At 38.7% G+C, this 17,720-nt stretch overlaps 1 protein-coding gene and 1 long non-coding RNA gene across 7 annotated transcripts in view; one reads left to right on the forward strand and one right to left on the reverse strand.

Moving 5' to 3' along the window:
- The window catches only part of LOC111595676 (homeotic protein proboscipedia), a 33,841-nt gene that overhangs the window by 12,789 nt on the left and 3,332 nt on the right, over positions 1–17,720 (reverse strand). For 2 of the 4 annotated variants that reach the window (XM_023309539.2, XM_023309515.2), the window contains exon 2: positions 7,502–7,516. The exons of the other annotated variants lie outside the window; for them this stretch is intronic. In XM_023309539.2, the coding sequence (XP_023165307.2) occupies positions 7,502–7,516 (15 nt within the window). The remainder of the gene's footprint in view (positions 1–7,501; positions 7,517–17,720) is intronic. 4 annotated transcript variants of the gene reach the window in all.
- On the forward strand, positions 6,165–7,508 carry LOC111595749. 3 transcript variants are annotated; one of them, XR_002751213.2, is made up of 4 exons: positions 6,165–6,370; positions 6,436–6,606; positions 6,763–7,032; positions 7,101–7,506. It is a non-coding gene; the product is annotated as an uncharacterized LOC111595749 (long non-coding RNA). The 3 variants fall into 3 exon arrangements; XR_002751212.2 differs by having other exon boundaries at positions 6,436–7,032; positions 7,101–7,508; XR_002751214.2 differs by having other exon boundaries at positions 6,436–7,019; positions 7,101–7,507.

Genomic DNA, 17,720 nt, shown 5'->3' on the forward strand with positions numbered 1-17,720 from the left:
CGAAATTGTTGTCCGTTTTAGAAATATGGGTAAAACTTGAAGAATAACAAATACAGATGAAGTTTGGAAAACTTCTTGACATTTATGCACATGTGTTACGATATTAGTATATTTCAATATATGCATTTATTATAAATAGAAGAAGATATGAGACTGAAAGTTTCCCATGTTTAAGGCAATATTATTATATGAACAAGAACATGTAAAGATATTTCTGTTCTGTTTTTCATATATTTTAAATATATAAGGCATACATAAATTCTTCTTCTTCAATAAAGTGAAATACTTTCTCTTTCTATCTTTCATTTTCTTATGCTGTGTATTTTTCTTTCATATACTTTTAGTATTCTTTTTATTGTAGGGATATTTGTTTAATATAAAACAGTAGAAATCTCTAAGAGTCTAAGTTTGTTTTAAATTATCATTTCAGTTCGTTTCAGTTTTACAAGTAGTAGAATTAATTATTTTTTTCAACCTGAAGAAATAACTTAGATTTATATTGTCTCTTATTAATTAATTATTAAACTGACGATTGGCATCTGCAGGGATGACCATATTAAAAGAGGCGACACAAATATTGTAATCTATAAATAAAACAGTTGTTAACTAATATCAAACAGTTCTGAGAACTGACTTTAATAGCATTATATTAACAGCCATAAATATTTCTGCTATATATGGTATTATATCACTAGACTAGACAAATGACATCCGCATACTTTGTATGCATAATTGGCCTACTCTTGATATTGATATGGAAGTCTAATAAGTCTACAAATTGCCTTTGTACAGTGTAAATCAATTTGTTTATGGCTTAGCATTAGATTGTCTAGTTTACTTGTCCAGGCGAAAGACCATCAATAAAGCTATCAGCACGATATCCTCAGTGGAGAGACAAGTGCACAGAAACTATTTAAAAATGTGATAAATCTTAACTCGATTGGCTAATTGACAGCAGGTACATGAGTATGAAGTATATGTATGTAAATATATATGAGTGTGTTTGGTAATCAACAAGTTTGCGGCGCAAATGCAAATTAATTAGTGAGCTGTGCTGCGGTTGCTTTAATTGCGACCCCAAACGCCGCTGTGTCCACACGGCGTATGCGTGTTGCATGCAGCAAATGAGAGAGAGAGAGAGAGCTGAAGGAAGAGCCATGGCCCGATAATTGAATTTGTTCGGTGCCAGCGTTCGCGTCCGCATGAGTAAAACACAGCTGTAGCTGGCTGCAATGTTGCCTCCAATTTGCCACAGGCGCCGCCTTTAAATTTGAGTTATGGCAGCCAACGAGTCGAAGTGCGTAAGCATACATATATATATATGTAGATATGTATGTATATTCATATGAGCATGCTTGAGCCATGCGTAAATTTTGTCCCCGAAAAACATGCTGCGGTAGTTGGTAGTTTAGTAGTTGGTGGTGCTGCTGTTCTTGTCGTTATTGTTGGTGTTGTTGTGGATGTAGCTGGCCAATCTCAACCCTGGAGTGTTCGTCTTGAGACATAAATCATCTAAATCACTCGAACATGCAGCTGCCACTGCCTCAGTCTGTGCCTCAGCGAGCCAAAGACATTAAATAAATCGCTGCCTGCCAAATGTTTCACATACGATTTGCCTAAGCAACTCAGCTTGGCAAAAAGTTTTGCATTTTATGCCAGCTCCAGCTTGAGCTGGAGCTCCCTTTGCCTTTGAGTGTGTGCTTCATTCTCGCCCCCCTCGGGGCGCTGCTTGGGCAGGGCTGTGTCAAGTGCATGTGTATCGTACATTACACACAGGTGGCGACATATGCTAAATGTCACATAGTTTAAGCTCTATTGAAGCAAGCATATTCATGTCCTGCGCATATGCATAATTTATGGTATTCCAGTCAGGAGGGCAGAATGTCAATTTTATGCTATTTTAGTTACAATTATAGATTGATCGGAAGCAATAATTGAATTGAATAGTAATTGAATAACAATCAATACGTTACAACAAAGAGGCATATTTTTAGAGAGCAATTATATTACTAACAATTGTTCAACAACCCAAAAGCTTAAAGCTGTGGAAATAGACTATTTGGGTAATTGAAAATAGTTTTAAGGATTTTCTGATATGTTCGATATCAAAATATTTGAAAATTTAAAGCCTTCGAATTACAATCGAGTTGATGGGAGAATTCGAGTATCGAACCTCGAACCTATATTGTATAATACCAATACTTATCTAGTATCTGTTTTTCTCTATATATAGCTTACATTATTCTATATTTGCTTTTTAAATTGTAAATTCAAAATGTAGCCAACACCCAGTCAATTTTCCCGTGAATTTCTTAAAGTTCTCGCTTTCGACAACTTGGCACATGAAATGCGAGAACGGCAAGCAGAAAGCCCATTTGTCCTTGGTATCAGCATAAATGCCACTACAGAATCTAGGTTGACTTATATACTTCCGCTTCCGGCAACAGAACATACGTTCCAACTCTACTCCAGCTCTCATTTTGTGTGTTTTCCGTATTTTATGGCGGTATTATTCTGGCTTTTGCCTTCTGGTTGGGCCCTTGCTGAGTGCTGGGCGCAGAAACAGAATTTTATGCAAATATCCTAATCAAATTCACATTTTGAAGTTCAACTGTTTTATCCAAAACTTTTACCTTCAGCCGCCGCTGTCTTTGCCGCCGTCGTTGCCTTCAACGCGTGTTGCAGACGCGCCCCAGCTTCTGCTGTGGCCTCCTCCTGCTCTAGAGATTTGCCACCCATTTTTAATTTATTTCCACTTAAAAAACGAAGTGCGCGACGTGAACGCAAGAAAAGAAGGCCACGGGCATAGGCTCAGCTTCCGAGTTCCAATCCCAGTCACACATCTGCCTCATCCTCTCAGCCCCTGAGTCTCCCATCTGCAGCATCCGCTGCTCGCATCCTGTGCGTGCGTCCGGTGGAGCGCGGGTCGGTGCTGAGTTTGGGCTTCGGGTACTGGGTTTTGGATGGCGTTATCGGGTGGTTTGTGTGGGTTGTTGCTGTGCACACCACAGTGGCAATATCCTCATCCGCCCATTGCCTGCTCAACGCCTGCGAGGGGTGTCGTCCATATTTTCACTTATCACAGATCCCACTCCTTGCGGCCCAAAAAAACTTAAATCCGCATGTCGAAAGCGATTAAACAGTTACCGTGTGGCTGTGTTCTGAATGTCCTGGAGCTGGCTGCTTCTTCATTTGTTCAGAATTAAAACAAAAGCAGCCAAAGGATAAAATTAGTCACCGGTGACAGTAATTCAGAGCTACACTCAGTCTCTTTTCTTTTCTCTTTTTCTCTGTGGCACTGGCTTTGCAGTTTAATGCAGGAAGTTTTCACAGCGTAGAGGAACTGCCCATTCCCGTTGAGGGAATTCGTTGCGCCACTCGGCAACAACTGTGCAACATTCGCTGGCTCAGCCGTTTGATTAATTGCAATTTAAACGGTTTCAATTAAGGCAATGGCGCATCTTTCTGCTGCAGAGCATCCCAGAGCCCAAAAACAAGCGCAAACAAATTTTTTCTCTCTTTTTCCTAAACGTAATATCAATTGAATTGATTTGATGGAATTGACAGACAACTGCTGCAGCTGGTGCTGTCTTCAGTTTTCTATATTCGTTGCGTGAATAATTTTTTTTCCGAAAAATTCATCCGAATTGAAACGAAAATGAAGGGAACTGCAGTTTAATAACAGGTAATACGGTTTCAAGTATATGAACATAATAACCACCTGCATTGAGCAATAAATTCGCCTCGCATACTCGTTTCTGTAAAATGTGTTGTATATATTAAAAAGTTGCTACGCTACGTTGTTAATCATTTTTATATAATTTTTGTACGCAAATGTATAAGACAACCCTCGTATATTGAAAATAGTTGGGCTATTTTTTATACTACATATTATGAGATATTTTATAAGTTCTTGATTTGAATTGCTATTTGTCTTAAGATTTTCAGATCATAAGTTTAGTTACACGAACTAAGCTTATTTTTATAAGTTTCGATACATTATTTATTCACAGCTTAATCATGTTATACCTAAGACAAATACTTTATAACCTTAAGCAGACAAAGGAAAATTATAAACTATTCTTTATGTATAAATATGTCTATCTTAAAGACCATTCTGCTCTCAACAGCCCTCTCGCTAACAGCTTGTTCTTGTTCCATCTAAGCTCTTCACGATTAAGAGCAATATTATTCTCATATTCATCAAAGTGTGTGGTAGTTATTTAAACATATGCTTACACACATATTCAACCCCTCTCTATATGTTTGTCTGTCTTTCGTTTTGATTACGAAGCCGTGTGCCCGCCCTTTGAGCAGTTGTTGCCATGGTCAAGACACAACACTGCTCAACGAGTCGCCGCGAGTGCAGCCAAGGATTAATTCCTAATTTCGCCTAATGCTTTGCCAAGTGTTTCAGTTTGTGTTCGGTGCGTTGTTTACATTTCGGGTGTCGTGTTCTTGTGTTCTTGTCTAAATTACCTTGATAGAATGATGCCACAGCCAGTGCCAGTTGTGGTCGCATTTCCATTTCCATACTCAAACCCAAATTCAAGCCCAAGCATTCCCAGTGTCTGTGCGTCCCTTCCCATGGCCCAGTTGGCAGGCCGCACTGCCCTACCCCCAGGCTGTGCCAGTATCGACCTTTAACTGCAGCCCAGTCTGGACTCAGTGGCCTGGCCTTCGGGCCCACATGCTTGCCACCATCATTAATCATGACGTTTCAGCTCTGACACATTTGTCCGATCGGCAGCAGCAGCAGCGGCGGCCACTGCGGCGGCGGTGGCTACGCACTATTGTAATGAAAACGTTTTCGAAGCCCTCGTCAAGACGGCGAGTCGTTCGCACAGCGGGAGTGAATAGTCCGACGACACGTCAATAGACAATGGAAGTCCAGAGATGAGCAATTTGTAAGCAAATATTTTCATAATACGACCACAACACAAGCCGCATGTAAATATTGGCCAACTATTTACGAACTATTAGCCATAGTTAGACAAGCTAATTGTAGTTTACAAGGTAGCTAAAAGTGAATCTGATGATAGGTAGAACGTACCCCTTGGAGTAATTGCCGTTAATAATTTAATAAGAAAGATTGCTATAATATGGTTAAGATTATAGATGTTTATTTTCAAAATGTATGACTTTTGATTATTAGTTCATAATGACAATGGAATAGTCTTGCGAAAGTTAGCATAGCATAGCATAGCATGGGTATCATAAAGACAAGTTTTAACGATATATTTTTATATTCATGTTTTAGTGATTAGAGTTATCACGGGGCAAAAGTGTAGATAAAGTAGTTAAATATTATATCTTTCGGGTAAAACATATATAAGTATATTATATACATTGTCGTATATGGAACGGAAATATGTTTTATATCGCATTTATGCACTTCCCTTGCCTTAACGCATGAGCTAGCCAATAAGGTAAAAGCTATGTCGTCCAATGCGGCTTGAGGGTAGGAGCTACAGAGCATAAGAGAGGTCAACGAAAGGGACATATGCTTCTGCGTCTGCTGCTGCTCTGCTGCTGCTGGCACCGTGCAAGCGATACAATAATTGCTCTGGGCCGTCGTCGCCGTCATTGTTGCGGGTTTTGCATGAAATACAAAAAAAAAGGCAACAACAACATGTACAACAAAGAAAAAAGAAAAGAAATAGCAACAACAAAAAGCAAGTACAACAAAACAAGAACTCGGCATACAAAGCCGCCATTCATTTCATAGCCGGCGTTTGTAAGCACACACACATACACACACACAGAGCTATGTGTTTACACACGACCCCGTCATGCAATGGTCTCATAGCTCGAGCGGGAGTTGGAGCTGGAGCTGGCCAAGCTAACGTGTTCTGTTCGATCAGACAACAACGCTGGCAACAGCACCACCAATACAACTTGCACCACCACCACCAACAACAAGAAGGTGACCGTTGTTGTTGTCATTGGGTATACACACGTGTGTGTGAGTGCCTCAATCATGTAATTATTTCCTTTGCAACCACTTTACCAATACCGATGCGTCCGGGCACCGAAGTGACCACCACATCCACGCAGACACACACACTCACACACAGGAATAGACGTCGACAAATGATATTACAAGTGGGGCCAACTTGGCAGGCATTGAAAAAAATACAAAAACAACCAAAACTGGTAGCGTGTTTCGATTTGAGTTTTGTTCTCTCTTTGTACATTTTTTACGCTAAGCAAACAACAGAAACCGAAACAGAACAACTACGGAATCAAGAAGGAATTGCTAAAGTCATAACATCGAATTCGTAATGCCCTGACACATATTTCAAACATAAGTTCAAAATATTGAGATAATTGATCTTTATCTAGTTAAGGCGAACTTCATTCGTGTCAGGTATTTATCATTGACAAATCTGGTAGAATTGGTTAAGTTGGGCTTCGATTTCTCTTATTTGCAAGTTACAACTGACAAATTTTGGATATTCAAGAAAGCTGTAACTGGGCTGCACGTATACCTCGCAATCATTCTGAAAAGTTCCATTACTGACGCTTGCAAGTTAATAAGTCCAGCTGCTAAAAATATGCTGTCTACATTCTTTATGAAAAAGTTCTCTTACCTTCAGCAGCTTGGTAAGAGCATAAAAGTACAACGAAAAAACGCAAAAAAGGGCAGAACAGTCTGCATATATGTACTATGTGTGTGTATCTTTGCGATACACAAAAAACTGTGCTTCGTGTTTTTATGTTACTCAATTTAATTCAGGTAAAATATATTTTTTTATCCAGGCCCGCAGCGCTCTTAAACTTTGGTCACGAACATGAAAAAGCGTCGTTTCCGTCGAATTGCTCGAAAATGGTTGACGGTTGATTGGTTCACTTTTTGGTCAGAGCCTCAGGGAGAGGCCAAGCGTCTAGACGAATCGAGGCTCGATTCAAAATGGCAGCCAAACTAACTTTGAACGCTGAATACTAAATGTGAATATGCTTTGGAGCAAATAAGTTTATTCAGGCAAAATATGAAAGGAAAGCCGCAGTTACCAAAAGTAAAAGAAATAAGTAAAATAATAGAAAATGTAATTATGTTTATAATTTCACTCTTAATGCTTTTATCTCTACTTTTGCAGCTTGTTTTCGTGCCCATTCAAATAGAGTCGACAACAAGGCTGAGAAAAAATGTGAACAGCCAAAATATCAGGCAAAAACTCAATGGAAAACTCAAATGGCCAAAGCGAAACGGCTTAAATAGCTGGCTATTTCATTTGCGGCTTTCAACATAACCTTCAGCCCGACCGTAAATAAAAACGTGTATTATAATAGCATTTAAATATGTTTGTGGTTCCAGACATCATTGCTTTGGCCAACTGCATAAGTTCGCTTTTATATTGTTCATTTGTGTTTCATTTTGAATAAGCCAACTCATTCGAACATTGTCAGCCCCAACGATTGCAATTTGTTGTACTTATCTAGCCAATTTAATATGTTGTGGTTCGTTGTTGCGCAATGGTAAGAAACCATTTCTACTTACTTATGGAGTTATCACCTGAAAAAGAAAAGAAAAAATTATATATAAATATTTTTTAAGAAAGAATATGAATATAGCATTAATAAATTATTATTTTGTAAAGATAAAACAATTAACAAAAGTGTTCTTAAATATATACAGAATATGCAGGATGTTTCAGAGATGTTTCAGTTATATAATATATGAATTAGACACAAAGACCGAAGCTTGAATCTATCATCAAAAGACTTCCCAAGGGGAAAGGCTTGCAGATCAAATAAATGCTACATAGCTCAAAGCAACGTTCTCCGTGGTAGTTCAACCCGAAGAAGTTTTGTTTAGTTTTGGTTTAAATATTTTCAATTTTTCAATTGTAGATTTTATTTGTTTAAGTGTTTTTTATATTTACAAGACTTGATACATACAATATATCTACTGAAGGCTTGGAGTTATCTAAATATACTTATCTAACTATACGTTTGAAACATAACAAAAATATAATTAGAGAGCCTTAAAACGATGAATACAATTATATCAGTAATTTGATTGTTATGCTAGAATTTAGTAGATTTAAACTATATTTCGTTCTCGAAAGGTTTGCTAAGCACTAACTCTTTTAAAGTTGAGAGAGTGTTTTAGAACTTCAATCAATATATTTACAATTTTGTTGAGCCAGTTTATACTAAGCCCCGTCTTAGTTTATAAGAAAGTTTTTTGTATACTTCAAGCGAAGTTTGTGACTACTTACTGCTCACAAGTAAGTATTTTGAAATTGAGCACAAAAGTGGAAAATAATTAACCCCAAACTTGAGAGCGGAAGTTTCAAGTTGTGCTGCCACTGATGCTGCATGTGAGCAGCGCCGTAGTTGATGCTGATAGGGCAACACATGCAGCACGTAACGAGCGGTCAAGCAAATGGCCACAGAGACCAGGCCGAGCCGGGCCGCTTCCGGAGTCAGCGACATCAGCAAAATATTAAACAACTTGCAAGCTAAAGTAATTGAGAAGTTTTCTATGCTTCGATAGCTAAGAAAAACCAACTTCAACTAAATAGCGAAGAAGTCTTAAGGAAGCCATCGTGTCTTGTCTGCCAGCACATTATTTGCACAAAAATGAAGCAAGCGCCCAACCGAAATATCAAAGGAGTAATCCCCACGGAGTTTGAGTGCCTCGCAAAATAAAATCATGCGCTTGGAAATAATAGCGTCTGGGTTGGTAATAATTTCTGACTGGGCGTAGAGCCAACTTTATGCAGCTTCATGAGCAACAGTCAAATATATGAATCGAGATATTTTTGCCAGCAAAGGGCGGCAGCTGCGTGATTAGCAAGTATTCGAATAGATAATAAGTAAATATGAGTATTTACATTTATTGCAGCTGGGCTAAAGCCCATCCAATATGACTGGCATTTTCCTATTACTATCTACGAGCTGATGTAACAGTGAATTGCTCATTAGCTTTAAAGATACAAGAAATCGATCACTGGAAATAGTAAAGAAAATTCCAAGGATGGAGTTCGAATTTCAGGTGAAGTTAGCAACTTTGATAGCTGGACTATAGTCGATTAGGGCACAAATGAAACGTAAGTGTATATTATTACATTTTGTATTAAAGGGCGATTAAATCAAAGGCAATAGAATAATATTGATTTTATTGATAGTTAAATACTTTTTGAACTGCTCACAGCTGTATTTACTGTATTTATTACATAGAAAACACCTTTGATACGGTGTTTTTAACTTCAAGAAATTCTAAATAAACATTTTTCATTTATATTTTATAAATATTAATGTTGAGGTCAGCCACTTCCTTTAAATTTTTTAATCAAAGAATCATAATAAAGGTTTATTTTGTAAATTTACTGGCTTGAAATCCTGATATGAATGAAATTTAAATTTTTTATTTCTTATTCATTTAATTTTTCTAATATATTTTTATTAATATTTAAATCTTTTAATTATATTTCATAAAAATTAAAAAGTTTCTTAATTCAATTTAAAATATACAACCAGTGCTCAAACATATTTAAACACCATTTGCGTAAGTGAAAAAAGCGATCTGAACTGATGTGTAGGAACATATTAAAATGTAAGTGAACTTTAAAGTTGTTTTGTTGTGGGCTCTGCACGGGCAACACTCAAAGGCAAAGCCAAGCGAACGCAGACGCAGAGCAATGGCAACGCCTTGGTCAGTTCAAAATGATACCATTGTTGTTGCTCTTTACGTTGTTGTTGTAGTTACTGCCCCGTAGCTGACTGACAGTAGGTGTGACCAGTCTACTCATTCATTCTGACAGTTTCCCACCCACTCTTGCACAAAACGCAATTTGTTGGATTGTAGGTTGTGCCCTCTAAGCACGAAAGGTAAAAGTGCTGGCCATATCGAAAAGTGTGTGTGTCTCTGTGTATGTGTGTGCGAACCACCACCGCTTCGCCTTTGGCTACAGCCTGTTGTGGCATCGGCGGGGCGGGGGGTAGTTGGCTGGGTTGCTTGTGGCGCCACAAACAGCATTTTTTCTTGCTTTTTTATATTTTGCAGTTGCCAGTCGCGTGTCTCGCTGCGTATTTGAATTCTGGTTTTTCTTGGCTTTTCTTTTCGGGGTTTTCTTTTAGGCTGCGCTTGCAACTAATTTTCATTTCCAACACGGTGCACCTTTTGGCTGGCAAATCTTATTAAAAAGTGAACAGTACGATAAAATTGAATTTGCATTCAAAAGCCATTAACCACAGCAGTCACAGTTGTTGCTGTTGTTGTTGGCAGACGTTGTCCTTGCAACCACAAATTAAGCAGGATACAAGAATCCTGCTCGCCTCAGTAGCAGCTTTAAATCGGCTGTATGAATCGAAGCTTTGCAATTTGTGAATTTTTGCTGTATTTAAAATTCGCGCTTAAAAATTAATATTTCACGCACATTGAGTTTAATCGGTGACAGCTGCTAACGGCGTATATTTGATACATATATATTTATATATATATATAATTTTTTTGTTTTTTAATTTGTATTTTCGATTTGCATTTGGGACGTGCCGTCGATAAATATCGCTGCCGAAATTATTATATAATAAATCCAGCCACTCACGTGGAAAAATATCATTTTAATTGCATATCAATTTCACGCTCTTTAACAAAATCAACGCAATCATACGAATGGCAATTTGTCCAATGATCTGAACGATGCGTCTACAAACACACATAGCCCGGCGGCCACTCACAGGTACAGATACCCACCCACCTGGATACCATTTTGATGCCAATTGGCATTCAAAATTAGAGCTAAACGTTCTCCAATTACACAGAGCACGGAAGCATGTAACCATGGAGGTGATTGCCAGCATTTGTCTGGGCGTTCGGTTTATGGCTAATGTGAGTCCAATTGGAACTATTTTGCTGGTTCATAAATGGCCCACTTATTATAATATTTATGTGTCTGCTCATGTAGGAATATCAATTAATAACTGGATAGTTGTAATTACACTCCATACTCGCTGTCTGCTTAATTGTATGTCTACCTGTGTTTTCAAATGCCAGTTATTCGTTTATTTTTGCACAACAGGGGCTCAATTCAATGACAAATCATAATCCATAAAATTCAAATGCAACACGTTGCATTTATTTGGGCATCTGTTGCAGTGTGTGCACTTGCTTTAATTACGGGGCTATTGATGGGTATATAAACTAGCAGCTGAAACGATTCATACGTATGCAAAATTAGTAGACATATAAAATACAACAACTGCTAGAAAATCTAATACACATTTACTGAACGGTGGATCAGATAGTTACACAAGACTTATCTTAAATCATAGATATATTTAAAGGATAATATGATATCATATTAAATCAATATATCATAGTTACATTTATCGGAATTTATATGGTTTCAATTTAGATTTGATTTTACTAATTCTAATTGAATTTAGCTGAAATGTTATCAGATTATTAAATGAATAATTAAAATTCAAATAAAATAGATTATAATAATACTATAAAAAAGTACTTTTCATAAATTTCATTGACAAAGGTCCAAGTAGTTTTACACCAATAAACAAAAGCTAAGATGGCAATTATTTATCAATCGCATACTTTATTTATAAGGATTCTATATGTGGAAGTTAACTGCATTGGTTTTATCCCATCGATCACATCGGTAAATGCGTCTGACATAATTATTGCAGTTTGGCAGAAAGGCAGACGAGAAATAACAATAACAAGACGGTCGAAATAAAAATGTCAGTTTAAATAAAAAAGAGGAAGAGTGCCGATGCAAATCAATCAGACTTGGAACCGAACGAAAGGGCAACGTTGATGTATTGGTCGGACTTTGTGTTTTCTGATTTCTGTTGATTGCCGACTGGGCTGACGGGCTGACTAGGCGACGGTCTGCCTGGCGATTTTCGCAAACATGTCACACAGTTTACAGTTAAGAGATGACAAATTCATTTTTAACACGGCGACCAGAGTGAAACCTCGACATGGTGGACCAACAACCATATAATCAACGCCACATCAACAATGAGCCATTGCAGTGCAGATTTAGCCTCGCTTTTGGGGTGGCATGTCTGGCCGAATGTCTGACAGTGCATCTCTCTCTTTCTGGCTCTATCTCTCCCTCTCTCTCTCTCGCTCTAATACATTCCATCTCCGTCTCTCTCATTGTCTGAGCTGTCTGCCAAGTGACGTTTGGCTGTCAGCAAGGCCCCAAAATAACTCAAAAGTCGCAACGTATGTATTTGTATCTTGTATCTTGTAGCTGTAGCTGCAGCATGTGTGGCACGCACCTCATCTCTCGCCCAGATAAATATGTACAAAATTAAAGATGCTCCCGCTAAACAGAAGCTTAGCCAAAAAAAGGTCAAGTCCAAAATGATGGATGATGCCATGACACTCTCTCTCACACACACCCCTAAATCTTCGACATGGAGATGAATGAAATGGTTGGTTGAGTGACACTTTTTGCTACTGCTGCTGCTGCTGCAGAGGCTGCTGCCGCTGCTGCTTTCCTGTTAAAGGTCTATTAAAATATCAGGGTGGCTGCAAATTCGAGCTCTCTGTTTAAACACTTATTCTTATCGCTCGCACAGGTAGTACGTGCTGTGCTTGACTACCTTTCTGGCAATATCCGTTGCAAAAGTTTGTGTTATTTTCTTTAGTAGCTACAGTATCATAATTTTTATCGCGCCATTCATCGCATAAATAATTCTGTTAACATTTTCAACAAGCCACAAATTAAAACTACAAAGCACTAAAAATTCGTGCTCGCAAAATTTACGAGCAACGGAATCACGTGTCATCCACGCGCTGCACACTACCTACCCTTGCCCGCTGCCCCTGCCCCTGCCCCCTGCTCCTGGCCGGAGATATGATGCATGACTCGACGGAAGGCGGTCTCAAGGATTCGAGTTACGCTCCAGGATTCACGTGCTAAGCGTATGCGATTTGAAATCTGTTTGTTGGTGTGCATTTGAATACGGAATCCACGAAGCCTTTTTTGTGTGTGGTTCGCTATTTGAATATCAAGCAGTGGGAAATCCACACACCACACACACACCCCTCATTGCCAGTCGATGACAAACAGAAAATCCATTTCACACAAGCATTAGTTTTATTTAAATCACAGACTCACTTACTCACACACACTCACGCAGGTCACACACACACACACGCGGAGCACACGACTGCGACCTTTGTGCCAGGCTAAAGGAGCATGTGTTCGAGCCCATACTTGTGCGGCTTTTGTCCTTGTTATCCTTGTTGACTTTTCACGCTCTTTAAACGCCGTAAAATATTTCAACGCTGACTCCGTTTGTTTGTCTGTTTACAGCCCTTTGGCTTTGGTTTGCATTTATCACATTTAGAACACTAAATGGAAATTAAATTTTTGACAATAAATCACTGAACTTCGACTAAAAAATATGAGAACAAATCAATGTTGCATAGATGTTGCATAGATGATAAATTTATACATAATTAAATCAGAAACTGCCAAAAATATATAACTCAAATGATGATCTCGATTGACTTTGAAATATGTTGATTACACAGCAATTCCTGGCTTGAGCTGAAGCTCAGCTAAAGTCATACTGAATACATGTTTCTGAAATGTTTGTTTCTTCTTCTTCTACGAAAACTTCGGCGAGTTATCAGACACGTGTGAATCGAGCATTTGTGTTGCATGTTCTGTTCATAAGCATTCACACTTGTATTTTCGCTCGCATTTGTGTGGTATGAGTCTTTAAACTAATTAGTTTTCGAGGGCTGAGTCGATTCAAATCAGCGGAGCGTTACAGCATGAATCCAGACAAGTCTAAATCGGTGTCTGCGACTGGGGCTGCGATACACGTAATTTATGGCAGTTTTTGCGCTGTCATTTGTCTTGAGGCAAGCGCCTATGCAGCGCCCGCTACCCACCTGGATTGCCCGCTTACCTGCACTAATTGCGGTAGTTCAGTGGCTCATTGATAACTAAGCGTCGTTTTATGTAAATCCGATAATTTATGAACTTATTACTACTAGTTAGTGCAGCTCCAGCTGCTGAAAGATATTGAATAGAAGCGCTTTCCCACTGCACTGCAATTGTATTCGCATGCAATCGAGTGTGGGTAATGCGATTAACGGTCTGATATGCGGTTATAAATAGGTGTACGCATACTTGAGCACTTGACTGTACTTCGTGTACTCCCAGCCACTAATGCCAGCAACTTAAGTAGCTAAGAATGGGAAGACCGGGTATTTTGATAAAGCGCTCAACAATGCCGTTGCTAACAAGCAATTTTTATGGCCGAAAATCCAATTCAAATGTTTACAAATCGTTTAAACTGGGCGAGAGGAGAAAAAAGACATAAAAATAAATCGCGTACAAATTGAAAATAATTTCGGATTTGATTTTCTTCTTTACGATGATGGTTAGCCCGCTACGACCACTACTACGACAAAACAGCTGAAGAAAGTGGACAGAGACATTCAAATTGTGGACAAGCGGGTCAAACTAAGTGAGTAAACCAACGCAACCCACAGCGGCGGGCTCTGCCTTCCATTTCACTAAGTACACAAGAATAGAGCGTAAAAAATTTTTATCGTCGCGCTTTTTACGGAATGTGATCCGCGGCGATTAAGTGTGCGGCTTTTGTGTGTCATTGTCATGCCAGGCACAGGAGCAGGAGTAGGAACAGTAGTGGCATCAGGACTAGGAGCAGGGGCTGTTGCTGATGGGCAATGGAATTGTCAATGGGGATGTGGTTCCAGTTACTGCTGCTGCTCACTTTTATTTGCTCAGCGGGCCAAACCCACCACCGCAGTCACAGCACAGCCCCAACAGCACTTGCCGCCCACACTCGTAATGTATTCAAATTTTCTAAGGCGAGGCCAGTGTCAGTGTGCAGTCATTTCATAAAATGCTTTTTTAAAATTTAATCGTGGACAAATATTTTCATTCCTTTTTTATTTTCCTTTTTCTTTTGGCTTTTAGCTAAATGAGCGGAAATAAAATTAAATCGATACTGGACGTGGTTTAATTCTATAGTCAAAGTTTATTTTTTCTCATTGCTTTCCTAATTCGCTGGCGGCAAATGAGACGCACAGTGGGACCACAATGATGGTTTTGCATTGCAATTGAATTTAAAGAAAAAGTTAATTTTGCTATTTAACCAAAGTTGTTCCGTGTTATGTATAGAATGTGAATAGCATTTATTTTTATGGATTTTCGAAAATGTAAGCTTTGAAGATGATTCTCTTAACAGTCAGCTTAATCTATTGTCAAAGCTCATCATATTTTTGAATATATTTCTGTTTATATTTGGTTGTCAATATTTTCGAAGTTAAGTTGTAAATTGTTTGAGTTTTACCTATTTATTTTAACTGTTCATTAGATCTTAACGTGGGCTATTTTAACTGCTTGTCAAATTTTGACAATCAGAGCGTTTGTGAGCACTCAGTGTTGCCACCAAGCTACGAAATGTACATATGGCAGCACCACAGTTTGTTTGCCTGTCACAAGTTCGTAATGATTGATTTGTGAGACTCTTAATCGCCCTGTCAACTCATCAATAAAAAATTTTCAATTTATGAGAACAAAAACTCAGCGTTATTTCAATGAAATATCGGGCTAACATTTAACCTCCAGCTCAAACTTCTGTTTATTATAACGTATTCCATTCAAATTTATATCATCTAATTTTCCTCTGCCCCGCACTGTCTCTGCTCAACTCCAATTAGAAATAAAAATTGAGCTCAAACATTTGCCGCACAATTTCTCACAGCTTACTTTTTATTGGGAAAAATACGTCAGTTGGTCAAAAGTCTTTGCGGGTGTATAGCATAAACATTAATTTTTCATAATTCTCGAAAAAAAGCTATGCTTTAAAATAATGACAAATCAGTTCGCAGATAAACCCGCGACAGCAGAGAAAAAATGAAAAAAAAGTAAAAAATGAAAAAATATGAGTTTTTCTTTTGGGCAGCCGCCAGCACACTTTTCCCGAGCTTAACTAATCGTAGCAGATTTTTTCACAGTCATGTTGGGAGCGATAAAAAACGAGTAAGAGAAAGGGAAACCCTTGGGCGGAGACGTCTGCCTGGCCACATCCTGCGGCCTGCCAATTAGAACCCTTTGTTTGCCTGGATCTCGTCCACAAGACGGCGCTCTATCTCGACGCACTTATCTCCATAATAAAGTCGTAACAATTAATTGCGCGACCTTTTCAATGGCTCAGGCCTAACCCAATCTAAGGCTCCTCCTTAAAGATATCCCATGGACAAGCTTTCATTTTGAGCACCTTTCGCGTGGCTTGACGCATAATTAGTGCTTAAAATTTATTTGACGAGCCTGCAATTAATTTAATGTAATTTTCCATTTTAAAAGGCAACTTTCTGAGTGGGCTTGATGTGGCATAATTTCTGGAATTTAGGTATGTGTCCTAAATGATGCAGAGTTTCTAGTATATATCGTATGTAAATTAAAGTGTTTTGAATAAGTTTTGCATCAATTAAAAGTTGGGGATTGGAGAATCGATTTTCCTTATGTCACCTCAATACAAAAATAAATTGAAAAACTTTTCCTTTCTCTGTTCAGTTTGAAATCATTTAGTAATAATTCATCCGGCAAAAAACTAATCAGTTCCAAAGTTCATCTTGATAAAGTCATAAAATTTCGCGTACTCCCCGCACTCTATTCCGAAATATCAGATTGATCTACATATATATTACCAAATATACATGTAAATACATCTGGTGAATGATATTATTGTGAATCGAGAAGCATTGAGAGCGACTCCATGGAGTTTTTTATGTTCAACTGCGGTTTGTTTTGAATGAATTCAACTGTAAAGGTTAAAATTATAAATGTGCAAATGACTCATCATAAATAAAATTAATAAAAGACACGCAGTCAAAAGCCGAAAGTCAAAAGAACCTGGACAGGGGCATTGAGAAGCGAAGCCTTCATTGAGAAAAAGTACAACGCATCAACATAAATATTATGATAAATGGATTGTTATAATCATAATCCGCAGGGGGTAAGTTTCGAGTCGTGCGATACGCATTTTTTATGCAGCGACGCCCCCAAGCCCGAGGTTCGGTAAGGCACTGGAACTGGCAAGGATATAGAAACCGGAGCTGAATGAACTGGCGCAACATATGGTCGGTGGGTGGATTATACAGATGGCGCACGAATGGATTTGGATTGCGATTCGATAGCCGCGTCCAACAGGGGCGAACAACAAGTCGAATCGAGTCGGGTCGAGTCGTGTTATTCTTATTTTATTGGTTTCGCTAACTGATGGCCGCAGTGGGACTAAAAGCCGAACAGAGTTTTGCATACGCAGCCACAGAGCTAAGAGATTGAGATACTTGTTCGTATCTCACAGATACTTTACGAACTGAGCATCTTGCGGGGCCATAAACGCGTCGTATCTCAACTTCGCCTACAGTGCATTAAAAGTGGAAGCTTTACGCCTAATTAACACTTTATTCAAGCCGAAATTTTATTGTTTCAATTATGTGAGTGAATGAGCGCCAGAGGCAGCAGCAAATTGACAAAACAATTTGTATTCGAGTACGCACACATGAGCAACCCACACACACATAAGCAGAGCAGCCCGACGGGGTATGTACTTCAAACCCGAAACAACCATTTAGCACACACCCAGACGTACACACACTCACACACACTCTTCTCGCGAGCACATTGAAATTCAGGATGTGAAACAAACGATTTGCGGTGAGCGCAACAAGCGGGTTAAAACATGAA

Source organism: Drosophila hydei, unplaced genomic scaffold (genome assembly GCF_003285905.1).
Source record: "Drosophila hydei strain 15085-1641.00,03,60 unplaced genomic scaffold, DhydRS2 tig00000063-arrow-pilon, whole genome shotgun sequence".
Lineage (NCBI taxonomy): Eukaryota > Metazoa > Arthropoda > Insecta > Diptera > Drosophilidae > Drosophila > Drosophila hydei.